General features: G+C 37.2%; 1 protein-coding gene across 4 annotated transcripts in view; it reads right to left on the bottom strand.

Annotated features, from left to right (window-relative positions):
• Nucleotides 1-22,056, bottom strand: part of LRRC49 (leucine rich repeat containing 49) — a 158,963-nt gene that overhangs the window by 103,806 nt on the left and 33,101 nt on the right. For 3 of the 4 annotated variants that reach the window (XM_038580856.1, XM_038580854.1, XM_038580855.1), the window contains one exon: nucleotides 148-209. In XM_038580856.1, coding sequence (XP_038436784.1) covers nucleotides 148-209 — 62 coding nt within the window. Of the gene's footprint in view, nucleotides 1-147; nucleotides 210-299; nucleotides 374-22,056 lie in introns of those variants that run through there. The other variant, XM_038580858.1, reaches the window with a different exon arrangement.

The following is a 22,056-nucleotide window of genomic DNA, read 5'->3' as shown; positions in this document are numbered from 1 at the left end:
AGAACTTTGTCATATGGCCCTATTGTTTTCAAATTTAAAATCTTAATGACAATAAGGCTTTCCAAGGTGCTTATAATCCTCATTTAAAGCACTAGACCCCACACAGTCAGGTTATTAATAAGTGACAAATTGGGAGTTTCCACTTACGTAGAGATATTGTTGAAGCTGAGAAACAGACGTTGGAGGCAGGGCAAATTATCCACATCTCTCTAGAAGGAAACAGAAAGCAAAAATTTATCAGCTGAAAGAAAAAAAAATCATAAATATTTTCTTGCTCAGCTGTTGAAATACATATTCACTTCTGTCTCCCGCAACCTTGCTAGAGCACTGATTTCTACCGGACACTGAGCTCCATTCTTCTCCACTGCAGACTGAATGGGAGGGTGGCACTATATCCGCAGAATGAGCTGCACCGCTCACAAGGTAAAAAGCACTGAGGAGAACAAGGAGAGATGCTGCCGCTAGCCTCTTTAAGCAGGCTTTTGGGAAAGAAGCCAAAATGCTACTTCAGCATTTCAAGTGTAGCACAAATAGACTATGATCCAACATTTGTTAAAAATCACTTTTAAAGGGAAGCTGTTCAAATGGTTTAAATTTTAAATTTATGCAATTAGCTTTCACAATAGTGCTGAGAATTTCAAAGCAATATCCCTCACTATTCTCAAACCAGGGAAAACACACCACCCCGTTACAGATGAACCAATATGCTGACAATCCCCCTATAACGCGAAAAGCAGATCTTAGTGAGGGTCACTGAAGGGCAATTTCCAATCTAAGCAAACAGCAGACATTCTCAGAATTGGAAATCAACCCTGTTCTGTTTAGGTACAGCATCCCAAAGCAAACCACAGCTGTTTAAATGTAGTTTTATCCTTAGCAAATATTGAAATTTTTTGGCTCAGATTTTTTTTTAATCACAAAATAAATACAAAGCTATCTCACTTCATTAAATGAAAAGTCTGCCATACACTGGAATAACAGAATCTTAAGAAGCTTAGTGATTACCTAATCTACAACCTCATTATGCACATGAGAGAAAGTGAACAGCTGAGGTTGTTGCAAAGGCAGGGTGGGAGTGAGGTGGTGGAAAGATGACCCGGGATTACACACCGCCCTAGAGGCTGAGACAGGACAAGATTTGTTTTCTTGACTTCTGTTAAAATTCTACACACTGGCACTTCTCATATAAAATGTTTGTCTCTTTTTTTTCATTAAAAATTTTTTTTTTAAAGACTCACTTTAATTTGCTGGATGATGACCCAGCTAAAATATCTGCTGTTAATATAGATTATGAAAAGTCAGGAGACATTTCTTTTTCTTTCTTTTCTTTTCTTTTCTTTTCTTTTTTTTTTTTTTTTTGTCTAGCACTGATTCTTTTTTGAAGGATAATTAACATACAGTGTTATATTAGTTTCAGATGTACAATAAATGTTTTTCATTTTTGAGGGCAATATTACTTACAGTAATTCCTAGCTACATGAGTTGGAATAATGGTAATATAAGCATATACATTTTACATATTATTGTGCCTAGTACTTAAACCCAAATCAAGACTTGTTTGACTGTTTCTATAAATCATTTGCTTTCTTCCACCCTCCTTTCCTTCTTCCTTTTTACAACTATGATTTCTAAGATCCCAGTAAGAATTAAGGCAAGTACATTAAAATTATAGCCAACCATGAGTTTTCAAAAAATGGCCCACTTATTTGTTTTTGAAAGCTTGTTATACAAAGAAAATATAAAAGTGATGGAATTTTGGCATAGTCACATTTCACTGGTTTTTGAGAGGGCAAAGGAGAAATGATTCTGGCTTAAGACATTCTTCCATGGAGTTTCCCTGTACACCATTCTCCAATACTTTCTCAAACCTGCTGACCCTAAACAGTATAAAACGAATACGACTGTCAGTGATCAGAACATAGGCTATGTGTACCATTCATTTGGCATTACCATTCTCAGGCCCACCCCTGAAAAGCCTGTTCCATAGATGTGAGTAAGTGGTTTTTAGAGTTTCAACTACAACCAAGGAATAAGTCTGCAGAAAACAGGAAGGCAGCCAAATTCCCCACAGTGGGTGATAAGCTCTATATGTTGGCCAACTTCTTGAATCATCTCTACCAGCTTCCTCTCTCTGATATTGCCAGAAATGACAGGGAAGTGGGGTGGAGGAGTGATGGACCAGGGGTAGGTCTTGTTTTATTCCAGGGCCCTACTTTCCTTTTTTTTTAATTAAGATTTTATTTATTTATTCATGAGAGACACAGGCAGAGGGAGAAGCAAGCTCCATGCAGGGAGCCCAACGTGGAACTCGATCCCGGGTCTCCAGGACCATGCTCTGGACCGAAGGCGGCACTGAACCACTGAGCCACCTGGGCTGCCCGAGGGCCCTACTTTCCAAAGAAATGATGGCTTGCTTCCTATCTGGTCTCTAAATGTATGGATCATAGCCAAACTGAAAGCCCTCTCTGTACTCCTGGGTTTTTCTTCTCCCAAATTCTTCCTGAACTCTACTTGAAATAGTTCCAGGCACAAGCAATATTTGTTGATATCTGACTGGGAGAAGGTAAGTAGTAGTAGTCAGGATCTCCTTTAAATTAAGGCATCTAAAAAAAAATAATAATTTGCTTCTTTGAGCTCCAGTCTACCATTTTCAGAGACTACAGACACCTTTCAAGGCCTAGGTTTTTGCTACTGAAATATAAACTCAAATTACATCAGGTTAAATTTGTGAGATAAGGTTTTTAAAAGTTTATTTGATTAAATGATAACATTTTATATTTATCTTCACTTATAAAATAAAATTTTACCAAAAGTCTTTATCAAATATTCAAAATAATTACTTGATAGAGCTATAAAAAATATCTACAACAGGGGTTCCTGGATGGCTCAGTCAGTTAAATGTCTGACTCTTGATTTTGGCTCCGGTCATGATTTCAGGGTCATGAGATAGAACCCCACATCAAATATTTACAACAAATTCAAAAACTAAAGCTCAGAATTTACATATATCCCTATAGCTAGTTAAGTAGATAGCTCTTCCAGAACTTCAAAAAACAAATTACCCACAATCATTTCTGTTGTTCCAAATTCCATTTCTGTAAGAAAATTACAACTTTAATTTTGCTAGTGATTCTAAGATATGCATTGTAGTGAATTTCTAGCATTACATTAGGCAAAAAGAAAACATATTTATCACATCAATTATCTGTGAGTTATATACAGGGGAAAAAAAGACTCCTTGAAAGATGATCTCTAGTATGAGAGAGGAAACCAAAGATGGATATACTTAAGATAAACAAAGGGGATTCACCACTGGAGGGAGACAAAGAGAAATACAAGGATGTCATCTCATGGCTTAGTATCATGGTCCAATAATAACTTTGCAAAGCTCATCTTACTGTGCTAAACAATCCTAATCTACTATATCATAAATTCATCAATATGAATCAAGCCTCTTCACTGAAAGACCTACCCTAAACCAGACACCCACAAGAAATCTCTATAAATAAATAAATATCCTGGCTTTCTCCTTGAAGACATCACTATGTCAAAGGCAGCGTGCTCTTCTTGTCAATAAGTAATAATCTCAGCTTTTCTTTATCAACATGTTATTCCAGTGATATTTTGGGGAGCCAGCATTTGACAATCTACTTATCCAAAAGATATAATTATTTTTGGAATGATGGAGAAAGAAGAAATGGAGGGCTAAGGATAATGTAAGAAAGCTAAATCCTCAAAACTTGAAGGAAATGCAGCACATTTATTTGTCAATTGTTAAACCCTTCCAACAAATCTTTTCTGGAGGTAACTATTTCACAGGCAGAGAAACTACTGCAAAAAAAAAAAAAAAAAAACCAACAATGTTAACATACCTAAGACGAGAAAAAGAAGACAAAATATTTACACATAAGGGAATATTTACACTTTGTGTGTTATTAATCTGCTCATTGTCTCAAATTATATTTAACAAAGCATATTTCTTTTTTTAAAGATTTTATTTATTTATTCATGAGAGACACAGAGAGACAGAGAGAGGGAAAAGCAGGCTCCACACAGGGAGCCCAATGTGGGACTCGATCCCGAGTCTCGAGGATCACGCCCTGGGCCGAAGGCAGTGCTAAACCGCTAAGCCACCGGGGCTGCCCAACAAAACATAATTCTAAGATTACATTCAAAACATTTTTGAAGATTCAAAATGATTTTATTTTAAAAATATAATCATTTAAAATTAGACTTAAATAAAACTACTGCAGATTATTCAGAGAATTACAATTCTTTATCCAAAAGAACAGTGACTTGCCACTTGAGAAGCATGCTTGTCCTACTCTGCTCAGACCCTGTTTTCCATATTCTTAAACTTCACAAAAGAACTAAATGATTCAGCAACCTGGCCATGTGTAGAACATCTATTACTGAAGTTATTTTTGGAGTAGCTTCTTGCAGAGGAATAAGGAAGAAAGGTGAATAGATGGAGGCTTTGTCATCCATCAAGTAGGATAAACAGGACTTAAAAAAAAATCACAGCTATTCTCATTTTGTTACCTATTCTGTCATAAATAAAAATAAGTACATAAATATATAGGGTAATTCTTTTAATTTTGAGAACTGAGAAGAGATTTATTAACAAAGCCCTGAATAAGTCTGAAAAAAAGCAAAAAAGTACTTTTTTATAAAAAGAAGTATTAAATTAATTCCAAAATTACTAGCTACTGCCATCACTTTTAACACAGACACCTATTATATGAGAAATTACATATGTAAGCCATCATATCAACAAGTCCAATCATACAATAAGATGCTGATTTTAAAAAGTCTATTTTTGGGACACCAGGTTGGCCCAGTCAGTTAAGCATCCAACTCTTGACTTTAGCTCAGGTCCATGGACTCAGGGTCAGGAGATCCAGCCCTGTACTCAGCAAGGAGTCTGCTTGAGATTCTCTTCTCTCTGCCCTTTCCCCCCACATGCTCATTCACTCTCTCAAATAAATAAATCAATCTTAAAAAAAATAAAAAAGTCTTTTCTCTGGCCCTGTTACCAAAGGCATATAAATTTATATATATAATTTTTTTTTTCAAAACTAGTTGCAAGCTAGTCTTCCGGTCTGATTTTTTTCAACACATGATTTAATCCCCATAGGGGAAAAAAGGGGGGAAACTAAAGACCAGACTAATAAGTAGACACTGATACTCTCTAACTATGGATTCCAGTCTTTATAATCTAGGAGAGCTAGATTTAACAGTTATGAGGAAAAAGAGAAAAAGCCTCAATTGCATAATCATAAGCCTTTCCTCACTTGAATTTGTAGTTTAAATTTCCATCATATTCGTGATCTAACAAGACTCCTCACAAAAAATGATCCCTCGTGTTCATGCTCCTAACACTCCTGGTATAATACTCTCTAGAAAGACACAAAACTCAACCTGGGGTTTACAGTATTCTAACTATCCCAAATTACTAACTTCTGGGGAAAAATAAGTATGAGCAAGAGTCTACAGAAAGTTCAGGCAACAAACATACAACTTGCTCAGAAATTAAGAAAATATAGTAACTAGATAAAGACTATGGAAGACCTATGTTTAAAATTATTAGAGAAATAAAAGAAATCAAAACATGAAAAATATAAGATACTATTAATAAGGAGATCTGGGCATTTATGAAAAAAAATCATGCAAAACTTCTAGAAACAAAAAATTATGGTCATTATTAAAAGTTGGTAGATGGACTGAAAATCTGACTAGACAAAACTGAGGAGACAGTTAACTGGCAGATAGCACTAACGAAGTATAAAGAATGCAGAGATGTAGGAGAGAGAAAAAAGAATGACAGAAATTTTAAAATCAAAAGGATAGGAGGTCCATACTATATATAGTAAGTATTTAAGAAGTAGAGAGAAAATGGAAGGAGGCAATATTTGAAAATATAAAGATTCAGTATGTTCCCATAACTAATAAAAGATAAGAATCTGCAATTCAGAAAAGGCAAATATTAGGTACGCTAGTAAAATTACCATGTTTGATCAAATCTAAGGTACCATCTTATAATTATTCTATGTAACATCTGGTGAAATAAACTTATGATTAACCAATAATAAAATATCACTTAAAATTTTTATTTCATTCTTACTCAAAGAGCTCTATTAGATTTATTTAACCATATTTTTAACCAAACATCATTCTTATGCATACACAAAAATTATGCAAAATAAAGTTATTAAATAAATGAACTCCAAAATACCTCCATTTACCATAAAGTTAGACCATGTAGTTCTGGCATAATGGTATATACAAATAAACAGAATAGAAGAGTAGGTCCACAAAAAGACTCATTTGATTACAACTCAGAAAAGACTCATTTGATTATAACTCAATTTCAACAAAGATAACAATTCAATGAGTAAAGAGAGATCTTCTCAAAAAAAGGTGTGGAGCAAATAGATCTCCCTGAATGGAAAAAATTAACCATGATCCCTACCTCATATCATACACAAAATTTAATTAAAAGATGGATCAGGGATGCCTGGGTGGCCCAGCGGTTAAGTATCTGCCTTCGGCTCAGGGCTTGATCCTGGAGTCCTGGGATCGAGTCCCACATTGCGCTCCCTGCATGGAGCCTGCTTCTTTCTCTGCCTGTTTCTCTGTCTCTCTGTCTCTCTCTCTCTCTCTCTCCATGAATAAATAAATAAATAAAAATCTAAATAAATAAAAGATGGATCAAAGACCCTAAATGAAAGGTAAAACTATGAGCCTTTTGAAAGAAAACAGAGGAGAACATACTTATTGCGATAGGCAAAGACTTCTTGTTCTGAGCAAAAAGGATACTAATGATAAATGAAAATTAGTACTTCACTAAAATATAAAGCTTCTACATATCAAAAACATTATTAAGAAAGCAAAAAAGCAAGCCTTGCAGAAAATACACCCAATACATATACCAAACAAAGCACCTGAAGCTAGAATATAGTCTATAGATCTACCACAACTCAATGATAAAAATATAAATAACTTAACCTTTTCCTAAATGGGCAAAAAAATTTGAACTGATACTTCATTAAAAAAAAAAAAAAAATGCTAGGGATGCCTGGGTGGCTCAGTGGTTAAGCGTCTGCCTTTGGCTTGGTTCATGAGCCTGGGCTCCTGGGATTGAGCCGCACAATGCGCTCCCTGTGGGGAGGCCGCTTCTCCCCCTACCTGTGTCTCTGCCTCTGTGTGTCTTTCATGAATAAATTAAATTAATTAAAAAAAAAAAACATGCTAGTATGGCCTAAAAGTCCTTGAGAAGATGCTCAACATCACTAGTCATTCATGAAGGAACTGCAAATTAAAACCACAATGAGAATCACAGAATCACTAAAATTAAAAAGACTGTCAATATCAAATGTTGGCAAGGATGTGGAGCAATTAGAATTCCCATTTATGGGGATCCCTGGGTGGCTCAGCGGTTTAGCGCCTGCCTTTGACCCAGGGCGTGATCCTGGAGACCCGGGATCGAGTCCCATGTTGGGCTCCCAGCATGGAGCCTGCTTCTCCCTCCTCCTGTCTCTCTGCCTCTCTCTCTCTCTATCATAAATAAATAAATAAATAAATAAATCTTAAAAAAAAAAAAAAGGACTCCCATTTATTGCTGTTGGAATGTAAAATGGTATAATCACTTTGTAAAACTATTTGGCAGTTTCTAATAAATTTAGACATCCATCTACCTTATGGCTCAGTAATAACACTCCTATGTATTTACCTAAGAGAAATGAGGTACATGTCCACCAAAATAAATGTATGAGTAAAAGACTAAAAGAATAGTCATAGCAGCTTTATTTGTAAGGGCCAAAAGTTGGAAATAACCAAGATGCCTATGAACAGAAGAATGAAAACACAAATTATAATTAAAAAGTGAATGCAACTCAGTTAAAAAAATTACTGATACACACCACAAAATGGATGAATCTCAAAACAAGTTTAGTACACAAAAAGTACATATTTTATATGTACATACTTCATGAGAAGTTCAAAAACCAGCAAAATTAATCTATGAGGATAAAAGTCAGAAAACTAGGGCAGGGAAAACACTGACTGGAAAGGGGCACAAGGGGACTTTCTGGAGAAAAATAAATGTTTTCTATCTTGATCTGAGTTGTGGTCAAATGAAAATACATTTATATAAAAAAAATCATTGAACTGTACAGTTAAGATTTGTGCATTTTACTATATCCAAATTACACCTCATGAAGTATGGAGAAAAAGTCTTCACATTTTAGAGTCCAAATTCTTTTTTAAGATTTTTTTTATTTATTATTATTATTTTTTTGAGACAGAGAGAACACATGTGTGCACATGAGCAGGGGGAGGGGCAGACAGAGAGGGAAAAGCAGACTCCCCACTGAGTAGGGAGCCTGATATGGGGCTCCATCCCAGAACCCTGATATCATGACCTGAACCGAAGCCAGATGCTTAACCAACTGAGCCACCTAGGCACCCCTAGAGTCCATCTTCTGAAGCACTATTCAACTAATAATGTCCATGTTTTTCACATGATATTGTCTTCTGTGCCATCAAGAACATTGGTAATGCTGGATATCCTAAAAGTGTGCTCTATTATTTTCTACGGAATTTTCTTCCAAACTAGTGACACCCATTCTGTGTATTTTTATATTGTTAGAGTAAAGAAATACCAGTACTGAATGTTTATCTCTTCCCCAAATTCTTAAGTTGAAATCCTGACTCCAAAGATAATGGTATTAGGAGGTGGGGCCTTTGGGAGGTGCTTAAGCCATGAGGGTGACTTCTTATGAATGGATCAGTGCTATATAAAAGAGACCTAGCCTCCTTCACCATGTGAGGATACAGTGAAAAAGTACCAGCCATAGACCAGAAAGAAGGCTCTTACCAGAATGCAACCATGCTGGCACCTTGATCTTGGACTTCCCAGCCTCTAGAACTGTAGAAATAAGCTTCTCTTGTTTATAAGCTATGCAGTCTGTGGTATTTTGTGATAGCTAGCAGCCCAAATGCTCTAAGACACCAGTGTGAATTATACCACAGCTTTTTGTTGCTTCGAAATGCTTTCATCTATTCCAAGGAGTTTGCTCAGTTTCTCCTGCCTTCAGGTGCATTGCTTGGCATGTGATAAGCAAACTCTATGAATCTATCTCAGTAACAAAATGTAACACAGCTTTGCCAAACATGGTTTTATTCCTTTTAAAGTATTTGATTATAAATTAGCAAGAAAATGAGAATTACAGTCATTCTTCCAGTGAAAAGTATGTTTCACTAATATTGAATTTATGTATTTGCTGTTTATACCTTTCTGAATACAGAAATGTTTCATTTCCATGCTAAACTTGGTATAATCTTTTTTAAAAAATATTTTTATTTTATTTGAGAGAGAGAGAGAGCACAAGCAGGTGGGGCGGCAGAGGAAAGGAAGAAGCTGACTCTCTTACTGAGCATGGAGCTCAAGACCCCGAGATCATGACCTGAGCTGAAAAATCAGATGCTTAACTAACTAAGCCATGGAGGCACTCCATTGGTTTAACCTTTTTAAATACATTTTGAACAGTACTTAACCTCAAAACATGTAGTACCAACTGAAATGAGCATAGTATAAACAGTTATAACCAAGTTCACATAGATCTAGCAATGAAATTGCTAAGCCTATCCAATAGTGATTTTTAAAAGGCCATGCATTATAAGACACATCCAGATTTCAAAGTTGGTTAAATATGGAAAAATGTGCATCCTAAATTGGTAAAATATGGTAGTTCCACATCCATACACATCTTAGTGCGTCTGAAGAACTTCAAAAAGAAATCTTATAATCTTAAAAGCAACCAGAGAAAGAAAAAGAAGACCATGTACAAAAAAGACAGTAGACAGTTTAATGAAAATAATAGAGTTCAAAGACAACAAACTATGAGTTTCAAATACCTGGGAGAAAAATAACTGTCAATCAAGTCAGACCAACCATCATGAATAAGGACAAAATAAACACATTATTACCATATATATGCATTTATACACATATAAACACATTTATAAACATAAACTGAGAGAATTTACTAACACCAGAATCATTTTAAAGGAAATTTTTCTAAATTATATATTTTTGGAAGAGTGGTAAACCAAACAAGCATGTGGGTGAATCCAAATAAGCACTGACTAAAAACACCAACAATTAAAATACCTAGTTTTGGGAGTAAAAAGATAAAAAGACAAGCCTAGGAAACAAAAACATATAAAATGGCATAGGGTTAGTGGATTAAATGATTCTAGTTAGGGGTCCTTATTTAAGAAGAGGGTAGGGACGCATATTAACTCTATAATTTAAGTCAAGTGTGTATTTTAAAATGTTAAGAGTAACCATCAAAGTGAATAAGAAAGAACAGAGAAAACTCCATCAACCCTCAATAAGGTACACATGCACATGTGCACACATACACACACATGCCCGGGAAATGCAGGACAAATAGCATGAAATAATAGCAAAGTGGTGTATTTATCAGTAATCACAATTAGCCTATTAGTATAATAAGCTAAAGGCTCGATTCAGAAGAAAGATTTTCATATCACAAATTTAATAAGTTGTGTACTCTTTATAAGAAAAAGGTTGAAAATAAAAGAATACATAATATGACTCACTGAGAACTTAGCATCACTTCTGCTGCTACTCCTGCCAAACATACGTAATCTGAACTAATCATGAGGATGCATCATTAGACAAGCCTAAACTGAGGGAAATTCTACAAAATAATAAACTACTATTTTTCAAAAATGTCAATGTCATGACATAGAAAGAATGATGCAAGTACTCTTGCAGATTAAAGGAGACTAGGGAGACAACTATGGAATGCAATGCAAGATCTTGGATTTTCTTTTGCTATATATAAAGGACGCTAGTGACAAGAAAACGTGAATGGGATCTACAGATCAGACGATAGTATTCTATCACTGTTAATTTCCTGATTTTGATTATTGTAATGTGGTTATATAAGAGGATTCTTGTTTTCAGAAAATACACTCCAAAGTATGTGGACATCAAGAGGCATCATGCCTGCACCTTACTCTTAAATGGTTCAGAAAAAAAGAGAGAGACTTTTAGATAAGAAGAAAGGACAGAGACAATAATCAAAAGAGAGCATAAAGCAGGGTGCCTGGGTGGCTCAGTCAGTTTAGCGTCTGCCTTCAGCTTGGGTAATGATCCCCGAATCCCGGGATCAAGTCCCCTGCAGCAGGGAGTCTGCTTCTCTCTCTGCCCCTCCCACACATCTGTGCACTCTCACTCTCTCAGATAAATAAATTATTTAAAAAAAAAAAAAAAGAGAGAGAAAGGATAAAGCAAAGATTTAAGCAATCCTTATACTACTGTTGCATCCTTTTCTGAAATTATGCCAAAATTTTAAAAAAGGTTACGGAAAAAAAAAAGGTTAAGGAATAATAAAGATCTGCCAGGAAAAAAATAACCAAAAGAAAGCTGGTATTAACGTTAGACTAAATAAGTGTTAAGACAAAAAAGTATGATTAACTTCCTTACCTATACTACATAGTTAGAACAGTGCCTGGCAGATAGCCCATGCTCATAATAGACTTACTCAGCGAAGGAGTCCGTAATAAAGACAGTTAATACACAATGATAAAAGGAACAATTTACCAGGAAGATACATCAATTTTAAGCTTATGGGCACCTAGAACCGGCTTCAAACACTGACCACATACTAGGGAAACATACTAATAGTGCGTATTGACTGTAAAGGTTGACTGCATAATCGGCAATACAGTGAACCTCAACAAACTTCACAGAACAGATTACATATAATCCACACTTACTGGCCACAAAGCAACTAAATTAGAAAAGAATGACCAGAAAAAGAATAATTAACTCATACGTATCAAAAATTTTCAACACACTTCTAAATAGCACATGGACCAAAGAAGAAATCATAATGGAACTTAGAAAATATTTAGAAAAAAATACTAAGTTTCAAAACTTGTGGGAAGAAGCTGAAGTGGTTCTTAGATGGAAATTTACAGCCTTAAGTGCTTATATTAGAAACTAAAAAGGACTGAAAACTAATGTATCAAATATCCAACATAAAACTTTAGAAAGAAAAAGCAAATAGAGAAAATACGAGAGCTAGGAACAAAAATCAATAATGCAATTTTTTAAAAGCTATAAGAGAAGTTCAAACAAAGCTAAAATCCAGTTCTTTGAAACTACTAGTAAAATAAACAAACCTCAGCAATACTAATCAAGAAATAAGAAAGTATAAATAAGCATTATAAAAAGAGACAACAGGGACATGACTACAGAGAAAGCAGCTTAGAAAAAAAATGAATTTAGACAAAAGGAAACTATAACATATCAAAACTGATACTCACTATTATTACTGACCCAATAGTTTAAAACTACCCAAACTATTATACGGACAAGTTCCTCCGAGTATACAAGGAGCAGATCATCTTTAATCTCATATAAAATGAGATTTATACCAAATAGGAAACCAGAATAGGGAATCAAAGAATATTAAAATAGGAAGTATTCATCAAGTCATTTTATGAGGCCAGTATGACCTTGATATCAGAAAAGAACAAAAAAGAGAAATTATAAACAAAACTTACTTATTAACATAGATGTAAATATTGTGAATATTAATAAACAAAATCCAGGAATGTATATGAAATATAGCCCATAAAATACATAATGACCAAAAATGCTAGAATGACTTATCATTATAAAAATCTTATAATTTCCAAAATCAATAGATTAAAGAAGAAAAAATCCATATGACCAATCTAAGAGCTGTAGAAGAATCACCTAATAAAATGCAACAATGATTCATAATATAAGCTTAAGCAAACTAAAAATAAAAGATAATTTCTTCAGACTGATAAATGGCATTTAGCAAACATAGCTAATGATATATTTCCTTTAAAATCAAGAATAAGGCAAGGATGCTCACTTTTGCTTCTTTATTCAACTTTGTACTAGAGGTATGGTCAAATTGGAAGCTCAGTCTAGCTCAAACAAAAAGAAATAAAACATATAATGATTAAGGAAAAACTATGATTGTTCACAAAAAAATTAAAACTATCTAAATAGAAAATCTAAGGTAACCTACAGATATATAATTAGAATTATTAGGGATCCCTGGGTGGCGCAGCGGTTTGGCGCCTGCCTTTGGCCCAGGGCACGATCCTGGAGACCCGGGATCGAATCCCACATCGGGCTCCCAGTGCATGGAGCCTGCTTCTCCCTCTGCCTGTGTCTCTGCGCCTCTCTCTCTCTCTCTGTGACTATCATAAATAAATAAAAATTTAAAAAAAAATTTAAAAAAAAAAAGAATTATTAAGTGTCAGAGCATGGTTGCTAAATATAAGAATAATGAACCAAAATCAACTGTGGTTCCATATACTAGTAACAATAGTAAGAAATCTATTTCTGATCAAAATAATATACAATAGCAAAAAAAGTATAAAATATCTGGGAAGAAACCTAACAAAAAACAAACAAGCTATCTATGGAAAAGAATAAAAATCATTAAATGTGACATATGAATTGAAAGATGCTATATTCATATTATGCCTTCATACTAATATGCCATGTTCATATCATGATATTAAAGGTTCAGTATAAAAAATGTCAATTGTCTTCAAATCCAAAGATACTCCAATCAAACAGACCAGTAGGGTTATTCATGAAATTTGACATGCTATTTCTAGAATATATATAGAAAAAGAAAAAAAGATAACATGTTTTTTTTTTTTTTTAAAGGAAGAATGGGAGGCTAGGATAGAAAGCAAAAGGAAGAAGAAGAAAGATTGGGGACCTCATGCTATTAATTCCCAGTTCACAATAGAGGTTACAGTTATTAAGATAGTGTTATATAGGAACATAGATAGGGATCAATTGAACAGACCAGAGAGGCCAGGCACCCATGCATATGTGGACATTTAATTTGCTAGAGGGAGATAATGCCAAGGGGAGAAGGAAGGACAGAAAGAGTCTACTTTTCAACATATGGTGCTGGGACAATTAGCAATCCATATGAGAAAAAAAGAAAACAAAACTGGATTTCAATTTTATACCACGAGCAAAAATCAATTCCAAATAGATAAAACCTGTGAAGAGCAACTTCAAAACTTTTTTTAGACAAAACAGAAAAATATCTTTATATCCTCAACCTTTAAGGATTTTTCAAACAAACAAAAAACTCCAGAAACAATAAAGAAAGCTATTTTACTTCTGTTCCTCAAAATGCAGCAGAGCAAAAGAAATACCACTAATCAAAAGGAAAAAGAAAAAAAAATCCTGTCATTAAAATGGGCAAAAGATAAAACTATTCACAGAAGAAGCAATTGCAATTATCACAGAAGAATAAGATGAAAGGCATTCAACCTCACTGGAAATTCAAATTAAAATCTTAATGCAATATAATTTCATAGTTAAAAGATGGGCAAAAATAAAAGGTCTGACAATATCAAGTATTAACAAAGACGTGAAGTTAAAGGAACTCCCAGGTAACCCTGATGGAAATGTAATTCGGTTGTACCAAAGGTTTGTTACCAAGTTTTGGAGAGCAAGGGTAGGTATAGCAAGAAGAGCAAGGGTAGGTATAGCTTCATGAAATCCTTCCTTCTATTATTTGTAATGTACCCATATAAATATTTAATAACTGTGTATTTAAGAACTGGATTTTAACGGAAATTTTATTTATTATCATAGATTATGGTCTGAAAGCCACTGTCCTAGAGAAACTGTTATACATATTTACAAAAAGACATGCACAAAAATGTTATTTGTGACACTTCTCAACAATAAAAAATTGGAAACAATACTATTGTCCATAAGTAGAAGGAATAGTTAATTACAATTATACAATGGAATGCTATATAACACTGAAAATTAGTGAACCAGAGCTACAGATAACAACACAGATAAATCTCAAAGCATGCTAATAAAAGCAACTTACAGAAAATATGTATATGATGATACTATTCATAGAACATTTAAAAGCATGCCAAACAATTACTTGATATTGTTTAAGGAGGGACACATACATACATGGAAAAGGAAACAGACAGCCATGGGAATAAACACCATACTCAGATTTGTGCTTACATCTGCAAAGGAGGGAGGAAATGTGATGGGGGAGGGTTACACATTAGGCCTTAACTATATTTGAAGGGTTTTTATTTATTAAGTTGATTGGTAGATACACAGATGTGTGTAGTAATATTATTTCCCATTCTTTTCAGAATGCCTGAAATGTTTCACAGTTGTTTAAAAGGGACTACCATATAAACAAAAAAGATGTTTGGTCTGAAATTTATAAAATCTCCCAGAAAAAGATCAGTGACTTTAAACTACAATAAACAAACACAAACTTTTCTACATCAAAAACATCAGAGAATTTTTTTAATAAGATTTTATTTATTGATTTGAGAGAGAGAGAGAATGAGAGAGCAAAGAAGGGGAAGGGGCAGAGCGAGAGGGATAAGCAGGCTCCTGGCTGACCAGGGAGCCTGACGTAGGGCGCAATCCCAGGACCGGACCCAGGATCATGACCTGAGCTGAAGGCAGACGTCTAACCAACTAAGCCACCTAGGCACCCCAAAAACTTCAGAGAAATTTTCTGATAAGACAGTGAAGTAGGTAACACATTTGTTTCATCTCTCCTACAAGATTCAATGGGTGAAGCAATAAAAACACACAAAATGAGCAAATTGATGGAAATGCTAAAAACAAGAGAGTCATCATTAAGAGATCTACATTTTTGATGAATTTCAGGAAACTGAAAAGCAGATAGGATCTTATTAGTGATAAGCCCAGAGAAAACTCTGGCTCAGAACTGGCAAGAGACACGCTGTACCACACACAGCCATAGCAATCCTCTCTGACAAAATGCCATTTTACTCTGTGCTCAGACACAGTACATACAGACAGTAGGTGTGGACAGTGGTTAACTGTGGCTAATCAAGTAGATGTATAATCAAAGGTCTATCTACTCAACAGCTATTCCCAGAGCGGCAACAAACCCATCTCTCCCTCACCCCCACCCCCGCCATGCCTGTGCACAGGCAATGTACAGAGCAGCTGGATGGAGAAACACTCTGCTGGAGTCTCAGGATCTGTTTTCTAAACAAACACAGTATCTGTCAAGGAAGGATTGAGAGTATGGGTGTTTTGTCCATGGAGACAGTTAATAGCTGCTACATTAGCACCAGAGGCAAGAAAGGAATGGCAGTTGCACCCAGCACAGAAGATAGTAAAGTCCTTCTATCCCCCCAAAGAGTTGGTTCTTTTATTTAGGCAATTACAAAGCAAGCATCCCTTTTCCTTTCCACTCACTCTAAAGGGAAACCTGCCAATGTGTGGGATTCGACAACTTACACAAATTCAGTGATCATTTTAGGGAGAGAGCTTGGAGTTAAAAAGACCTATTCAGCTGAGGAGACCCAGCCAGTACTTAGCACAGCCCTCCATTTAAGGATTACCAGCCCTCGGGAAAATCAAAACCATGAAAGGAAAAAAAAAAAAAAAAGCAAAAGAATTGTGTGATAACTGGTCCTAGAGAAGAGAAGAGATGTTGAGGGAAAGAAAAATGAATCCTTAGATTTAAAAGTCTCTTGGCTGTTTTAGGAAAGGATGCTTTGAAAAAGAAACAAAGAAAAGTTGGATCCAGTCTTATATATCCTTCTATGTACATTTACAATTTCCTATAAATTAATATGCATGCTCATTATCATGAGGATAACATATGCATCATACTTATTAAATCTTTTTACCTTTTAGAAGTTAATACAATTTCCTTTCTCATAGGTGTTGGCAGCTGCCTAAGCTATAACAGTAATGATCAGATATACTCACTGGGAAATTCAGTAAGCAATTTCCTTGATACACATTATGTACTTTTCAAATGAAAGAATATAGACAGGAATATGCAAAAGTCAATAGATTTCTGTGCCCCACTCTACCAAAGCTTTTTGGATTTTTTTTTTTTAAAGATTTTACTTATTCACTCATGAGAGACACACACACACACACAGAGAGAGAGGCAGAGACACAGGCAGAGGGAGAAGCAGGCTCCATGCAGGGAGCCCAATGTGGGACTCGATTCCAGGACCCTGGGATCACAAGCTGAGCTGAAGCCAGACGCTCAACCACTGAGCCACCCAGCTGTCCCTGGCTTCTTGGATTCTTACCACAGCCAGTGTCCTGAGGACAGATCAAGTCCGGCTAGCCTGAGCAGTTCCTAGACACTCAGTGATATAACAGATTAATTCAATCTGGATGTCTTTTAAAATAAACAAGCTATCTCCAATATGTAAATCCAATCTGGGGAAGGCCTGACAGAATTTAGGGGCTCTGGAATGAATCCAGGTCTTGGAAAAAGATTCTGAAATTATCCCAACCTCGGGGGGAGGAGCAAGATGGCGGAGGAGTAGGTCCCCAAATCACCTGTCTCCACCAAATTACCTAGAAAACCTTCCAATCATCCTGAAAATCTATGAATTCAGCCTGAGAATTAAAGAGAGAACACCTGGAATGCAACAGTGAGAAGAGTTCGCGCTTCTATCAAGGTAGGAAGACGGGGAAAAAGAAATAAAGAAACAAAGGCCTCCAAGGGGGAGGGGCCGCGAGGAGCCGGGCTGAGGCCGGGGCGAGTGTCCCCAGGACAGGAGAGCCCCGTCCCGGAGACGCAGGAGCTGCACCGACCTTCCCGGGGGAAAGGGGCTCGCAGGGAGTTGGAGCAGGACCCAGGAGGGCGGGGATGCCCTCGGGCTCCCGGGGACAGTAACAGCAACTGCGCGCCCAGGAGAGTGCGCCGAGCTCCCTAAGGGCTGCAGCGCGCACGGCGGGACCCGGCGGGACCCGGAGCAGCTGAAGGGGCTCGGGCGGCGGCTCCGCGGAGGGGGCTGCGCGGCCCCGGGAGCAGCTCGGAGGGGCTCGGGCAGAGGAAGAGGCTCCGTACAGAGAGGCCTGCGCGGTTCCAGGAGCAGCTCGGAGGGGCTCGGGCGGCGGCTCCGCGGAGGGGGTTGCGCGGCCCGGGAGAGCGAATCCACCAGCGCAGGCTCCGGAGCACAGGGCGCCGGGACACAGCCCAGGATCCCGCCTCCCCCGGGACAGGCAGAGGCCGGGAGGGCCCAGGACAGCGAGGACGCTCCTGCCCCAGCTGAGCACATCAGCGGCCCCGCCCGGAGACTCCAGGCCCTGCAGACCGAGAGCTCCGGAGTTCCTGCCGGGGCTGAATCCAGGTTTCCAGAGCTGCCCCGCCACTGGGGCTGTTCCTCCTGCGGCCTCACGGGGTAAACAACCCCCACTGAGCCCTGCACCAGGCAGGGGCACAGCAGCTCCCCCAACTGCTAACACCTGAAAATCAGCACAACAGGCCCTCCCCCAGAACACCAGCTAGACGGACAACTTCCAGGAGAAGCCAAGGGACTTAAAGTACACAGAATCAGAAGATACTCCCCCGTGGTTCTTTTTTTGTTTGTTTGTTTTGTTTTGTTTTGTTTTGCTTTTTGATTTGTTTCCTTCCCCCACCCCCTTTTTTTCTCCTTTCTTTTTCTTTCTCTTTTTCTTCTTTTTTTTCCCGTTTTTTTTTCTTCCCTTTTTTTTTCTCTTTCTCTTTTCTTTCCTTCTTTCTCTCCTCTCTTTTTCTCTTTTTCCCAATACAACTTGCTTTTGGCCACTCTGCACTGAGCAAAATGACTAGAAGGAAAACCTCACCTCAAAAGAAAGAATCAGAAACAGTCCTCTCTCCCACAGAGTTACAAAATCTGGATTACAATTCAATGTCAGAAAGCCAATTCAGAAGCACTATTATACAGCTACTGGTGGCTCTAGAAAAAAGTATAAAGGACTCAAGAGACTTCATGACTGCAGAATTTAGAGCTAATCAGGCAGAAATTAAAAATCAATTGAATGAGATGCAATCTAAACTAGAAGTCCTAACGACGAGGGTTAACGAGGTGGAAGAACAAGTGAGTGACATAGAAGACAAGTTGATAGCAAAGAGGGAAACTGAGGAAAAAAGAGACAAACAATTAAAAGACCATGAAGATAGATTAAGGGAAATAAACGACAGCCTGAGAAAGAAAAACCTACGTTTAATTGGGGTTCCCAAGGGCGCCGAAAGGGACAGAGGGCCAGAATATGTATTTGAACAAATTCTAGCTGAAAACTTTCCTAATTTGGGAAGGGAAACAGGCATTCAGATCCAGGAAATAGAGAGATCCCCCCCTAAAATCAATAAAAACCGTTCAACACCTCGACATTTAATAGTGAAGCTTGCAAATTCCAAAGATAAAGAGAAGATCCTTAAAGCAGCAAGAGACAAGAAATCCCTGACTTTTATGGGGAGGAGTATTAGGGTAACAGCAGACCCCTCCACAGAGACCTGGCAGGCCAGAAAGGGCTGGCAGGATATATTCAGGGTCCTAAATGAGAAGAACATGCAACCAAGAATACTTTATCCAGCAAGGCTCTCATTCAAAATGGAAGGAGAGATAAAGAGCTTCCAAGACAGGCAGCAACTAAAAGAATATGTGACCTCCAAACCAGCTCTGCAAGAAATTTTAAGGGGGACTCTTAAAATTCCCCTTTAAGAAGAAGTTCAGTGGAACAGTCCACAAAAACAAGGACTGAATAGATATCATGATGACACTAAACTCATATCTCTCAATAGTAACTCTGAATGTGAACGGGCTTAATGACCCCATCAAAAGGCGCAGGGTTTCAGACTGGATAAAAAAGCAGGACCCATCTATTTGCTGTCTACAAGAGACTCATTTTAGACAGAAGGACACCTACAGCCTGAAAATAAAAGGTTGGAGAACCATTTACCATTCGAATGGTCCTCAAAAGAAAGCAGGGGTAGCCATCCTTATATCAGATAAACTAAAATTTACCCCAAAGACTGTAGTGAGAGATGAAGAGGGACACTATATCATACTTAAAGGATCTATTCAACAAGAGGACTTAACAATCCTCAATATATATGCCCCGAATATGGGAGCTGCCAAATATATCAATCAATTATTAACCAAAGTGAAGAAATACTTAGATAATAATACACTTATACTTGGTGACTTCAATCTAGCTCTTTCTATACTCGATAGGTCTTCTAAGCACAACATCTCCAAAGAAACGAGAGCTTTAAATGATACACTGGACCAGATGGATTTCACAGATATCTACAGAACTTTACATCCAAACTCAACTGAATACACATTCTTCTCAAGCGCACATGGAACTTTCTCCAGAATAGACCACATATTGGGTCACAAATCGGGTCTGAACCGATACCAAAAGATTGGGATTGTCCCCTGCATATTCTCAGACCATAATGCCTTGAAATTAGAACTAAATCACAACAAGAAGTTTGGAAGGACCTCAAACACGTGGAGGTTAAGGACCATCCTGCTAAAAGATAAAAGGGTCAACCAGGAAATTAAGGAAGAATTAAAAAGATTCATGGAAACTAATGAGAATGAAGATACAACCGTTCAAAATCTTTGGGATGCTGCAAAAGCAGTCCTAAGGGGGAAATACATCGCAATACAAGCATCCATTCAAAAACTGGAAAGAACTCAAATACAAAAGCTAACCTTACACATAAAGGAGCTAGAGAAAAAACAGCAAATAGATCCTACACCCAAGAGAAGAAGGGAGTTAATAAAGATTCGAGCAGAACTCAACGAAATCGAGACCAGAAGAACTGTGGAACAGATCAACAGAACCAGGAGTTGGTTCTTTGAAAGAATTAATAAGATAGAAAAACCATTAGCCAGCCTTATTAAAAAGAAGAGAGAGAAGACTCAAATTAATAAAATCATGAATGAGAAAGGAGAGATCACTACCAACACCAAGGAAATACAAACGATTTTAAAAACATATTATGAACAGCTATACGCCAATAAATTAGGCAATCTAGAAGAAATGGACGCATTCCTGGAAAGCCACAAACTACCAAAACTGGAACAGGAAGAAATAGAAAACCTGAACAGGCCAATAACCAGGGAGGAAATTGAAGCAGTCATCAAAAACCTCCCAAGACACAAGAGTCCAGGGCCAGATGGCTTCCCAGGGGAATTTTATCAAACGTTTAAAGAAGAAACCATACCTATTCTCCTAAAGCTGTTTGGAAAGATAGAAAGAGATGGAGTACTTCCAAATTCGTTCTATGAGGCCAGCATCACCTTAATTCCAAAACCAGACAAAGACCCCACCAAAAAGGAGAATTACAGACCAATATCCCTGATGAACATGGATGCAAAAATTCTCAACAAGATACTGGCCAATAGGATCCAACAGTACATTAAAAAAATTATTCACCATGACCAAGTAGGATTTATCCCTGGGACACAAGGCTGGTTCAACACCCGTAAAACAATCAATGTGATTCATCATATCAGCAAGAGAAAAACCAAGAACCATATGATCCTCTCATTGGATGCAGAGAAAGCATTTGACAAAATACAGCATCCTATTCCTGATCAAAACTCTTCAGAGTGTAGGGATAGAGGGAACATTCCTCGACATCTTAAAAGCCATCTATGAAAAGCCCACAGCAAATATCATTCTCAATGGGGAAGCACTGGGAGCCTTTCCCCTAAGATCAGGAACAAGACAGGGATGTCCACTCTCACCTACTGCTGTTCAACATAGTACTGGAAGTCCTAGCCTCAGCAATCAGACAACAAAAAGACATTAAAGGCATTCAAATTGGCAAAGAAGAAGTCAAACTCTCCCTCTTCGCCGATGACATGATACTCTACATAGAAAACCCAAAAGTCTCCACCCCAAGATTGCTAGAACTCATACAGCAATTCGGTAGCGTGGCAGGATACAAAATCAATGCCCAGAAGTCAGTGGCATTTCTATACACTAACAATGAGACTGAAGAAAGAGAAATTAAGGAGTCAATCCCATTTACAATTGCACCCAAAAGCATAAGATACCTAGGAATAAACCTCACCAAAGATGTAAAGGATCTATACCCTCAAAACTATAGAACACTTCTGAAAGAAATTGAGGAAGACACAAAGAGATGGAAAAATATTCCA

The sequence above is a fragment of the Canis lupus genome, chromosome 30 (assembly GCF_011100685.1).
Source record: "Canis lupus familiaris isolate Mischka breed German Shepherd chromosome 30, alternate assembly UU_Cfam_GSD_1.0, whole genome shotgun sequence".
NCBI lineage: Eukaryota > Metazoa > Chordata > Mammalia > Carnivora > Canidae > Canis > Canis lupus.
Note: the sequence above shows the minus strand (reverse complement) of the source record. Positions and strands in the feature narration are given on the sequence as shown.